A 12653-nucleotide genomic window follows, 5' to 3' on the forward strand; every position below is an offset into this window, starting at 1 on the left:
AAACACACAGTCATTTTTTGCCTGTGATGTGGAATAATGACTTCCATGGGGAGTCAAAGTCACGGGAGAAGACTGAGTAGAGGGATGATGCTTCAGCTGAGAGAGACAGCTATAGAACAGCAGGGTAGGCCATGGACTGTGACCACAGTGTTGAGATGGAGTTGAGGTGGCTAGAGGAGGAATTAGCTATTGCCACAAAGTTGGAAGTCAAGGCAGAGCCAGGGTAGAACTTGAGCTGATCGGCAGGCTTATTCAACTGATAGCATCCTTTCTGTGCGGTTTGCTTCAGGCAGGATCTTGCAGTAATCCTAGATGGCCTCATACTCAGTATTAGCCCACACTGGCTTCAAACTAATAAGCCTCCTTTCACAGGCCCCTAAGGGCTGAGATTAGAAGCAGCACACTGTGGCCACCTTAATGTCTACTTAAGGGAAGAGTCTTAGTCCTTGGGTTGGCTTTTGAAATTATGAACTTATTTTCAGGTTTTATCATAGGAAACAAAAGTTAAGAGAGTGCATGATACTACTCAGTGGAAAAAATTACATTGCTAAGCGATATAATATGTTTTAGTTAAACATGCATATATTTAGCCTGTATAGAAAATAATGTTTGTAAGACAATTTGATGATATTCTCTATAATGTGGTTCTGTAATTGATATTTTTATAACATGTCACTTTAAATTATATCAACTTATGATAATAATATTCTTAATATTGGTAAATAGTATATGTTAAAATTATTTTACGTTTGTATCTAGAACACAGTAACGAAAGCTTTACAGAGATGCTTTATTGCTTCAGATCCCTTCATGTTTAAATACAAGATAAAAAAATTATTGATGATAAATATAGGAGTCCATGGACAAGAGTATGTTTGTTTTCATTTCTTGAAAGCTATTTCTGAGTTCAGTGTATGGCATGAAGAAACTTAGACCACAGGACTGGGTAGAAAGGAACTGGAGAGGTGTGAGCAATGTTGTGTTATCTAAGCTTTGTAGAATATAACATGGACTTATTTTGCCTATTTACTTTTATAAAAACAATAGCCTGAGTGTCTGTGTGCTCTTGAAACCATACGTTCAAATTTAACCCTCCCCATGGAAGAGGGGTCATGAGACTGAAGATGAGCACTCTCGTACAAGAGGTCCTGAGAGGAAGTAGAAGAGAATCTCCATCAGATACCAGATCTGCTGAGTCTTGTTGTTGGACTTTCTAATCTATGGACCATGAAAAAATAAATGTTCTTAGTTGAGTCACCAGGTCTATACTATTGGGGTATAGCAGCTCAGACTGGCTCATAAAGTACAAGTGTGAGAAACCATATTTCAGAAAATACCATTCTTGTTGTCTAAAAAAATCGGAAGGGTAGAGGGTAGGAGTCAAAAGCAGAGCAGACATGGTCAAGTAAGGCAGCTCAGTGGGTAAGATGCTCGCTGACCAACCTGACAGCCTGAATTTGAACCTTGGAACCGTGGACTGGAGGTGAGAACTGACTCTTACCTCTATACACACATGTTGCCTTGGAGTATGGTGGGAAGAGAACGAGAAATGAACACAGTGGGTTTGGCAACACTTAAAAATGTTCTATGATGTAAAACCTTAATTTAAAAAAATATATATTTGTTGTGTATACACTGTTCTGCTTGCAGTGTGCCTGCAGGCCAGAAGAGTGCACCAGATTACATTATAGATGGTTGTGAGCCACAGGTGGTTTCTGGGAATTGAACTCAGGACCTCAGGAAAGGAGTCAGTGCTCTTAACCACTGAGTCATCTCTCCAGCCCCAACTCTTTTTCTTTCTTTAAAGAAAAGTATATTGAGTAGTCTGAATTTCCAGTACTAAAGGCACTACTGTTTGGGTAAATGAAGCAATAGCTCGAAGGGAATGGGGCAAACATTCTTCTTTTCTTTTGTTTGCTTGTTGGACAGGCTCTCTCTGTTATGTTGCTCTGTCTGTCCTGGAACTTCCTATGTAGACCAGGTTAGCCCCAACCTCAGACCTCTCTTTCCTCCTGAGTAGATTGATTAAAGGTGTATGTCACCATGCTCAGCAAAATGTTATTTTGCTAATGTGATTTTTTTTTCAGTATATGATAAAAAGAAAACTGGAGTGTTCGTTTGTAAGAAAGGAAAAAGGAACTTAAGAGTAAAAGAGGAATAGCATCAAGAGCACGAAGAGCTCCTATTGTGTTCAATAGCAGCCAGAAGTCTGTTTTCTTCTGTAAACAGAGTGATAGAGTCGTTAGACTAACAGCAGTAGGCTGGTAGGATTGGCGCTAGAAGATGATTAGTTCTACTTTATTAATTTTGTCTGTTTACAGAGGAATTTTAATCCAGCAACATGGCAGTTCTGGCCAGGGATCATATCCAAAAACCTTCTAGGTCTGTGTTATCTTGCTGGAATGACACACCTTTAATCCTTCTGGCTAGAATATATTACACACCTTTAATCCTAAATAATGAAGGCAATTTTGGTTTATAGAAGGAAGCAATCATGCTTGAAAGTGACATTAAACTAAGGGGCAGATCAAGTAATGAATCAGAGAAAGATTTGACAGAATGAGTTAGAGAGGATATGACCTACTCTCATGAGAACATCTTAGGAAGAAATCAACTTAAGAAAGCAGCAGAGAGGTTGAGGGGGAGGAAAGAGAGAGAGGGGAGGGAAAGGGGGGAGGAGGAGGAGGCAGTTCTTCTAGGACAGTTTTACAGAGACAGGTAGCAGGTGAAGACAGAACAAGCCAGAGAATGAGAAGGAGCCAGAAGACTAGAACAGATTGACAGAGTTAGTTTGAGGCAAAGTAGAGCAATTCAGTGAGAAGCCAAGAGAAACCAGATTGAATCAGTCAGCTTAGAGAAGATTCTGAGCTGATGAACCAGCCAGCCAGAGTTCAGAAGGAACTAGAACAAACTAGATCTTATTCAGCAGGAAGCTTCTGAGATGGCCAATGACATCTGATGAGTACATTTACATGTGTAAAGGCAAAATTATGGCAGAGTACTTTGGAGCACACATTGGATATTTGAGGAAGAATTGTGAAATAACTGTCATAAACAGCAAGAAACTTCTTTAGTGGAGGATGTGTTATTCTTTGTCGCTGTTGGAAATATGATATTCTCTGAAGTGAGATAATTCAGCATGGCCAGATGGATTCACTCCATGTAGATAGAAAGTTGAGGATAGGGTTTTTCTAAGTCAATACAAGGGAAAGGGAGGCAAGGGACTCAAGCCTTTCTAAGGCACTGATCATAAGACAGACAGAGAAAGCTGAATGAGGAAGAAACAAGAAACCATGATGAATATACAAATGGAGGGATAATGCATTGGAGGTGTAGAAGAGTAGCTCATTTTAAATAAGATTTGTTTATTTTGTTTTATGTATATGAGTATTTTGGCAGCATGCACACACATGTGTACCACATGCATACCTGGTGCAATGGATCCCCTGGAACTGAAATAACAGACAGTCAGGCTGCCATTGGAATGCTGGGAAATGAACCTGAGTCCTCTAGAGGAGCAGCCCAATACTCTTAATCACTGAGCCATCCAACATTATTATGAAATAGCTATTGTTCCCAACTCATATTAAGGAACATATATAAAGGTTATAAGATTTCCTCAAGATCATGAAGTTAATAAGTAGTAGAACAAGGATTACAGTCTAAGCTGAGTGATTCCCAGATGTGTTTTCTGAACTACCACTATGTTTTTCCATGAGACCTGGGTAAGATGTAACATAACCAAAGTAACAAACCTAGGCAGAAGTAACATCAAGAGAAACTCTGATTGTGATGCTACTCATGGTGGAATATGCATATTCTGGCCAAGAATGTAATGTCCCTCTTCTTAAGGAGTCAAGGATCTAATTGAAAAGTTACCTATAGATGCACAAATGTTAATATAAAGCCATATATGATTAGCTGCGCAGTTCTGCTAGCTATATCCCTTTGAGGAGAGCGCATCAGAATGAACTGGAGGTACTTACTGAAGGCCCTATGAGGCAGAGCATGAACTGCTCAGCAGGATTATCTGGGATCATAGTGGTGTCTAATCAAAGAGAAGCTGTGAAAAGGACAGATGAATTGTTCAAGTGATAATTTTTTGACTGTGATTGAGTTTCAGGCAAGCAGACTATAATGATCAGAATCAGATAGCACCTAGAACAGGTAACTGTATTTGTGAATAAGTAAAGATAACTCCATAATAAAATGGTGGATGTCTGGCTTTCTTCTGTTAAATGTAAAAGGATGTTTTAGAAGTTAGTGTTGACTGTTTCTTTTTGGCCTCAGCTATTCCAGTTCTGGAAATGACAGATAACTCAGTCTTGGAACAGTGGAGAACAAGGCTCTGTGTGGAGGACGTTCCTGAGAAGTATGTATCCTGCATCTCAAATTTTCTTTATCTGTAGAAGGCACACAGTAAGCTCCTCAGACACCTGAAAATCCCTTTACTTCCCACACATTTTCTTCTTTAGTCTGAAGAAAGCCCAGATTTCAAGCACAAGGAAGAGGCTAATTGGCAGTTATTTATAGCCTCTTTTATCCTTCCCTCATTTACCACAGTTTAATTATTACTTTCTTCATTGATGCTACAAAAGATACTCAGAAATTAACCGGTGGCATTATACTTTTCGTTAATATGTCAATCTTCTGGACAAAGTTTATTAATCTATATTAATACTAAACTTCCTTTAGTAAAGGTGCAGACTTAAGACCGTTTTCTGATGTATTGTATCATTATTATTATCAGTTCAGCATCCTCCAGATACTTGCATATTTGTGGGTGTATACAAACTGAAAGGTCTGGCTATGCAATCAAGAAATAAAGCCTACAAAGCACAGCACCACAGTCACTGAGCAGCAGGAGACTAGTGTCCTGTGCACTGAACCCAGAAGCTCCCGTTCTCAGCACTAACCCAAGTAATCAATCGGCTAACTCCATGCATAACGCGCATCAGACACAGTTATTAAAATACGTTCTCATCCATATTTCCAAACTTTTATGATTTAAATATTTATTTTTTTACTTGTGTCACTTACTCACTTTACATCCTGCTCACTGTCCCCTCCCAGTCACCCTCACTCACAGTCTTTCCCCCATCTGTCCTCCCCTTCTCCTCTGAGGGAGTGGGGGCCTCCCTGGGTGTGCCCCCACCCTGGCACTTCAAGTCTCTGTGAGGCTAGGCACTTTCTTTCCAACTGAGGGCAGGCAAGGCAGCCCAGCTATAAGAACGTATCCCACGTTCCGGCAACAGCTTTTGGGACAGCCCCACTCCGGGTGTTCAGGCCCCACATGAGGACCAAGCTGCACCTCTGCTACATATGTGTGGGTGGCCTAGGTCCAGCCTGTGTATCTTTGGTTGGCGATTCAGACTCTGAGAGTCCCAAGGGTCCTGGTTAGTTGACTCTGTTGGTCTTTCTGTGGAGTTCTTCCTCTTCCCTTCAGGGTCTAATTTAAATATTTCTTAATTGCATTGAAAATAAATAATAAAACCCCCACCAGATTTACTTATGTGGCTTATATCCATATCTCATTTATTTTTATTCTAAATCACAGTCTGATGTATGGATATACCATATTTTACTTTAGGACGGACATTAAGGTTGTTTTTCCTTTTTGCAACTGTGAGTAATTCTGCTGTTAGCATTCATATTCAGGTTTTTGTGTAGACAGTTATCTAGGATTGGAATTACTGGGTCACACGGTAACAGCTCTGAGGAACCACCCGGTGTGGTCCTGTCAACTGTTCTATTTATATCCCTACAGGTATCATGCAGCTTACGGTGTATTTGCATCCATACTAATACCTCACCATCTGTGCCCTGTATCACAGCTGCACTAGTGAGTTAAGAGGACAACAGGAGAATAACCATAGGGTTAGCAGGAAGCCTTCGCCTCCCCAGCTGTGAAACAGGCAGCCTTTGGTGGATGTGTATTATTGCTTCCAAACTGATCCAACAAAGATGGATCCAGGAGGAGGAGGAATCAAACCTGTCCCTCTCCCACCTTTGACTCTCAGCCAATGCTTCCTGATGGCTGATCCTAGCTAGAAACCAGAGGGCAAACGCCTGCTTCTAAGTGCTGTGTGTATATTCCACATACAAATCCTGGATCTGACGTGTGGTTTGTTTGTCTTCTCACTTTCATGATGATGTCCTTTGAAGCACATCTTAAAACGTTGATAGTTCAACGTGTGTAGCTTCCGCTCTCACAGGTTTGCTGAATATCATATGTATGAGACAATGTACATGTGCCTAGGTCATAAGAAGTTTCTCCTTTTTTTATTTCTTTAATCAGAGGAAATAAAAGAAATTCAAAGAAAAGGAGGCTATCAATTTGAGAGTTGAGGACATAGGAGGTGCTGGAGGGAGGAAGTGTTATAATTGTTTCAATTAAAAACATTTTTAAAAGGACATAAATTAGATCATGAAATACCTCTAACTATAACTCACAAATGTTGCCCCAGCAAATAATACAAGCCTAAGTACTTACCATGTCTTAGAAAGTTCATAATGATTCCGTCTAATATTCCTCTGCCTGTCTAAGTTCCTCTGTTCCAGTTCCTCTGATCTTACTCTCTTACCTGTAATCTACCAAGTTTGTTTCCCCCTTTAAGCCCTTAGGGCTCAGTTCCCATCGTTCAGTGGGCCTTTCACTGGCTGCATCCTCTACACATCATGGCTGTTACTCGATGCCTGCATACCTTGTTATATTAAATACATTGCAGTTTTTTTCCGTTGACATTGTCTATTTAGTTGTTCGTCTTCCCTTTAACAGATGAGCTTTGTGATAACAAGACTGTGTCTCCTAGTATAGTGCTAGTCCCAAGCACAGAGTTAGCACATTGTATCCAGGAATTTGTCTAAAGGAATTAATGAATGGCCGTGGGTAAAACGAGCCACAGAGAACGGTAGCCACAGAAAGCCAAGCCCGTGCGGATGGGACAGCTCACAGACCGTGGTATTCACGGGTCAGGAAACAGGAGGCTCCCATGGAAAGAGAACAAGTAATGCTGAGGGAGGGATAATGAGAAGAACCAGGAGACACTGGTCTTCCTTTCATGTGTGTCATGGGAACGAGAGTTGACTTGGTGTTTTACCAAGTGCTAGTTGTGTCATGGCTTTAACAAAACAACCCACTAGCTAAAGAACTGTGTTCAGAAGCCTAGGAAGGCCCACATATAAACCCGTTCTCAGTGAGTAATACAGATAAACCCTTAAGCTACTTTGTCTTATATCTTCAATGGGTAATACAGTGGGAGTGTTAAGCTCTTTATTCTTGTATTTCTTCAAGAGTAAGGGAGACATTTTAGAGAGTTTTTTTTTTCTATGATTTTCCCCTTTTATTGAAAATGGACTTTCTTCCTCACACATCCTGACTATGGTTTCCCTTCCCTCTACTCCTCCCTTGCCTTAAGAGTAGCTTGTTTCCCCAGAGACACTTCCTTGGAAAAAACGATTGGAGATTGCTTCTGCATTGAGGGTGGGGGCATGTGTTCACCTCTTTCAGCTCCTGGACCCCATCTGTTGCAGACTGGTGCAGGTCATGTGCATGCATCGTGTTGATTTACAGGAGTTTGTCACACTCTCTGGCTCTTACACTCTTTCTACCTTCTCCTCCACAGGGTTCCTTGAGTCCTGAGGGGAGGGATTTGATGTAGTGAGTGTCTCAGTCTCTGCACGATGTCTGGCTGCAGGTCTCTGTATGTGTTCCCATCTGCTGCAGAAGGAGACTTCTCTGATGATGGCTGAGCGAGGCGCTGGTCTATGAGTATGGCAGGATGTCATTAGCCTTATTGTTTTGCTTTGGTTTTAGAATAGTGGTATTTGGGTTTATCCTAGGTCTCTAGGCTGTCTGGGCTCAGGTTCTTGATCATCTAAGCAGTATCAGGTTTGAGCTCCATCACGTGGAGTGGGACATAAGTCAAATCAGATATTGGTTGGTAATTCCATCGAGCTTTGTGCCACTATTATGGTAGTATATGTGGCAGGCAGGGCAGCACTGTAGATCAGAGTTCATGGCCAGGTTGCTGTTTACATCTCTCCTTTGGTGGCGTGCAGAGCACCTTCCAGTACCAAAGGCTATGTAGGCACCAGCCCAACTTCTCCATGTTCAATGGGAGTTCCCATGGGATCCCTCTGGCCAACAACTCAACTATATATAACCCAATCCTGGAACTGGAAGCTTCATTTGCTGACAAGAGGTGGCCAGTTGAGGCTTTGTTTCCCCCTGTATTTGGCAATTTCTTTTAGATTACCTAAAATTTATATGTTTTAGGAAGCTTCTACCGTCTTCAATAAGTTTTAAATAGCCCATAATTTTAGCTGTCACTTCTCATATTCCCTCCCTCTTCTTCTCTCCTCCCCTTTTCCATTTGATACTTCTTTCCCAGCTCCCACCCTGTCCATGTACAAATGTCTATTTCCCTTTCCTAGGGTCTATCTGTACCCCTCCTAATCCCTTGCTTTCTGGCCACTCTCTGTGGTTCTGCAGATTGTAGCTTAGTTATCATTGACTTAGCTGGTATTCACCATATTGTATTACTGAGTTTGAGTTACCTCACTCAGGATGGTTCCCTCCCCACCCCCCATCTAGTTCCACCCACTTCCCTGTGAATTTTACTTTTTTAAACAACCGAGTAATACTCCATTGTGTAAATGTGCCACATTCTATTTATTCATTCTTCTACTGAGGAATATCTAGGTGGTTTCCAATTTCTGGCAATTATGAATACAGCAGCAATGAACTTGGTTGAGCAAATGTCTCTGTGGAAGGATGAATTATCCTTTGGATATATGCCCAAGAGCAGTGTAGCTGGATCTTGAGGTGGATCAATTGCCTGAGGAATTGCCACGCTGATTTCCATAGAGGATGTACAACTTACACTCCTACCAGTAATGGATGTTTGTTTCCCTTACAGCACATCCTCACCAGCAAGAACTGTCCCTTGCCTTACTGACCTTAGCTGTTCTGACAGGTGTAAAATAAATCTCCAAGTAGTTTTGATTTACATTGCACGTGTGTCCTTATGATTCTCTGGGTCTCCTCAGTGTCTGTTGTTATGCCTCCCTTTTCATTTCTAATTTTGTTAATTTGGATAGTCTCTATCCTTTTATTAATTTGGATATGGGTTTGCTAATATTAATGGATTTCTCAAAGAACCATTTTTTTGTTTTATTGATTGTTTGTATTCTTTTTTGTTTGTTTGTTTATAGTTTATTGACTTAGGCACTGAGTTTAATTATTTCTCATTGTCTACTCCTTTTGGGTGTGATTTCTTTTTTTTTTTTTAAACAACTTTATTTTACAAAACAAAGATAAATGTACAGATTTTAAGCATTTTTTTTTTTGCGTAAAATTATACAATACATTTTTGTCAGTATTTTTTTTCAGATTTTAAAATAATTTTTATATAAAACTATATGAATATATTTTTAGTCAGTACTTTCTATTTTTTTAAAGGTTTGATAGTATGCATTGAAAACTTAATAGTTACAATGAGCATAAAGTACAAGTAAAACAAAATGTAACATGGAAATAGTCAAAGTTTTCTTGTTGTGTAAAGATTTTTTTGTTTTGTTTTGTTTTCTTTATTTCTTGGACTTCATACAGTCTGTGAGTTGTTTCTGGGGCAGTGCGAGCCTCTGGGGTTAGCATCCCACTATCAGTGACTGCATATTATGTCTGTTCTTTTGTGACTGGGTTATCTCACTCAGAATGATATTCTCTAGATGCAGCCATTTTCTTAAGAATTTGGTCAAGTCATTGTTTCTGGTGGCTGAGTAGTATTCCATTGTGTAAATATACCACAATTTTTGTATCCATTCATCTACTGAAGGATATCTGGGTTCTTTCCAGCTTCTGGCTATTATAAATAGAGCTGCTATGAACATTGTGGTGCATATATCTTTGTTGTGTACTAAGGTGTCTCTGGGGTATATGCCCAGAAGTGGAATATCTGGATCTTCAGGTAGTATTATGTCCAATTTTCTGAGGTATCGCCAGACTGATTTCCAGAGTGGTTGTATTAGTTTACAACCCTACCAACAGTGGAGAAGTGTTCCTCTTTCTCCGCAACCTCGCCAGCATATGTTGTCATCTGAGTTTTGGATCTTGGCCAATCTGACTGGTGTGAGGTGGAATCTCAGGGTTCTTTTGATTTGCATTTCCCTGATGGCTAAGGATGTCGAGCACTTCCTCAGATATTTCTCAGCCATTCGATATTCCTCAACTGAGAACGTTTTGTTTAGCTCTGTACCCCATTTTTAATAGGGTTATTTGATTCTCTGGTGTCTAGCTTTTTGAGTTCTTTGTATACCTTAGATATTAGGCCTCTATCTGATGTGGAGTTGGTAAAGATCTTTTCCCATTCTGTTGGCTGCCGTTTTGTTTTCTTGACAATGTCCTTAGCCTTACAGAAACTTTGCAATCTCATTAAGTCCCATTTGTTAATCTTTGACCTTAGAACTTGAGCCATTGGTGTTTTGTTCAGAAAATTTTCTCCTGTGCTTATATGTCCTAAAGTTTTCCCTACTTTCTCATCTAATAGTTTCAGTGTATCTGGTTTAATGTGGAGATCTTTGATCCACTTACACTTGAGCTTTGTACAAGGAGATAAGAAAGGGTCTATTTTCATTCTTTTGCATGCTGAGTGCCAGTTGGACCAGCACCATTTGTTGAATAGGCTGTCCTTTTTCCATTGAATGTTTACGACCCCTTTGTCAAAAATCAGGTGACCATATACATGAGGGCTCATTTCTGGATCTTCTATTCTATTCCATTGATCCACATGCCTATTTCTGTACCAGTACCATGCAGTTTTCAGCACAATTGCCTTGTAATATAGCTTGAGGTCAGGGATAGTGATTCCCACAGATGTTTTCTTGTTGTTGAGGATGTATTTCACTATTCTAGGTCTTTTGTTGTTCCATATGAAATTGCACATTGATCTTTCCAATTCCATGAAGAACTGTGTTGGAATTTTGATGGGGATTGCATTGAATCTGTAGATTGCTTTTGGTAGGGTGGCCATTTTTAAAATGTTGATCTTTCCAATCCATGAGCAAGGGAGATCTTTCCATTTTCTGAGATCCTCCTCAATTTTCTTTTTTAGAGGTTTGAAGTTCTTGTCGTACAGGTCCTTCACTTGCTTAGTTAGAGTCACACCAAGGTATTTCATAGTTTTTGTGACGATTGTGAAGGGTACCTTTTCCCTAATTTCTTTCTCCACATGTTTGTCCTTTGAGTATAGGAAGGCTACTGATTTGTTTGAGTTAATTTTGTATCCAGCCACTTTGCTGAACTTGTTTATCAGCTGTAGGAGTTCTCTGGTGGAATTTTTGGGGTCACTTAAGTACACTATCATCTCATCGGCAAAGAGTGATGTTTTTATCTCTTCCTTTCTGATTTGTATCCCCTTGATCTCCTTTTGCTGTCTAATTTCTCCAGCCAGGACTTCCAGTACTATGTTGAATAGGTAGGGGGAGAGTGGGCAGCCTTTTCAAGTCCCTGATTTTAGCGGGATTGCTTCAAGTTTCCCACCATTAAGTTTGATGTTGGCTGTTGGTTTGCTGTATATTGCTTTTATTATGTTTAAGTATGGACCTTGGATTCCTGTTCTTTCCAGGACTTTTAACATGAAGGAGTGTTGAATTTTGTCAAATGCTTTCTCAGCATCTAGTGAGATGACCATGTGATTTTGTTCTTTGAGTTTGTTTATATGGTGGATTACATTGATGGATTTCCTTATATTAAACCATCCCTGCATCCCAGGGATGAAGCCTACTTGGTCATGATGAATGATTGTTTTGATGTGTTCTTGGATTCGGTTTGCAAGGATTTTGTTGAGTATTTTTACATCAATGTTCATAAGTGAGATTGGTCTGAAGTTCTCTTTCCTTGTAGGGTCTTTGTGTGGTTTAGGTACTAGGGTTATTGTAGCCTCAAAAAATGAGTTAGGTAGTATTCCATCTGATTCTATCTTTTGGAATAGTTTGGAGAGTATTGGTGTAATATCCGCAATAAATATCTGATAAAATTCTGCACTGAACCTGTCTGGACCTGGGCTTTTTTTGGTTGGGAGGCTTTTGATGACTTCTTCTATTTCTTTAGGTGTTATAGGGTTATTTAGATGGTTTACTTGGTCCTGGTTTAACTTTAGGATCTTGTATCTGTCTAGGAATTTGTCCATTTCCTCCAGATTTTCCAATTTTGTGCAGTATAAGTTTTTGTAGTAGGATCTGATGATTTCTTGAATTTCCTCAGTTTCAGTTGTTATGTCTCCACTTTCCTTTCTGATTTTGTTAATTTGTATACTCTCTCTTTGCCCTCTAGTTAGTCTGGCTAGGGGTTTATCAATCTTGTTGATTTTCTCAAAGAACCAACTCTTGGTTTTGTTGATTTTTTTTCAATGGTTCTTTTTGTTTCTATTTGGTCTATTTCTGCCCTAATTTTGATTATTTCTTGCCATCTACTCTTCTTGGGTGTGTCTGCTTCCTTTTGTTCTAGGGCTTTTAGCTGTGCTGTCAGGTTGCTGATGTAAGCTCTCTCCAGTTTCTTTTTGGAAGCACTTAGGGCTATGAGTTTTCCTCTCAGTACTGCTTTAATTGTATCCCATAGGTTTGGGTATGTTGTGTTTTCGTTTTCGTTGAAT

General features: G+C 39.8%; 1 protein-coding gene across 1 annotated transcript in view; it reads left to right on the plus strand.

Moving 5' to 3' along the window:
• Positions 1–12653, plus strand: part of SHOC1 (shortage in chiasmata 1) — a gene marked incomplete at its 3' end in the record, with an annotated part of 82102 nt that overhangs the window by 4580 nt on the left and 64869 nt on the right. The window contains exon 3 of the mRNA XM_080940209.1: positions 4291–4372. Coding sequence (XP_080796335.1) covers positions 4291–4372 — 82 coding nt within the window. The remainder of the gene's footprint in view (positions 1–4290; positions 4373–12653) is intronic.

Source organism: Micromys minutus (genome assembly GCF_963924665.1).
Source record: "Micromys minutus genome assembly, chromosome: 28".
Classification (NCBI taxonomy): domain Eukaryota; kingdom Metazoa; phylum Chordata; class Mammalia; order Rodentia; family Muridae; genus Micromys; species Micromys minutus.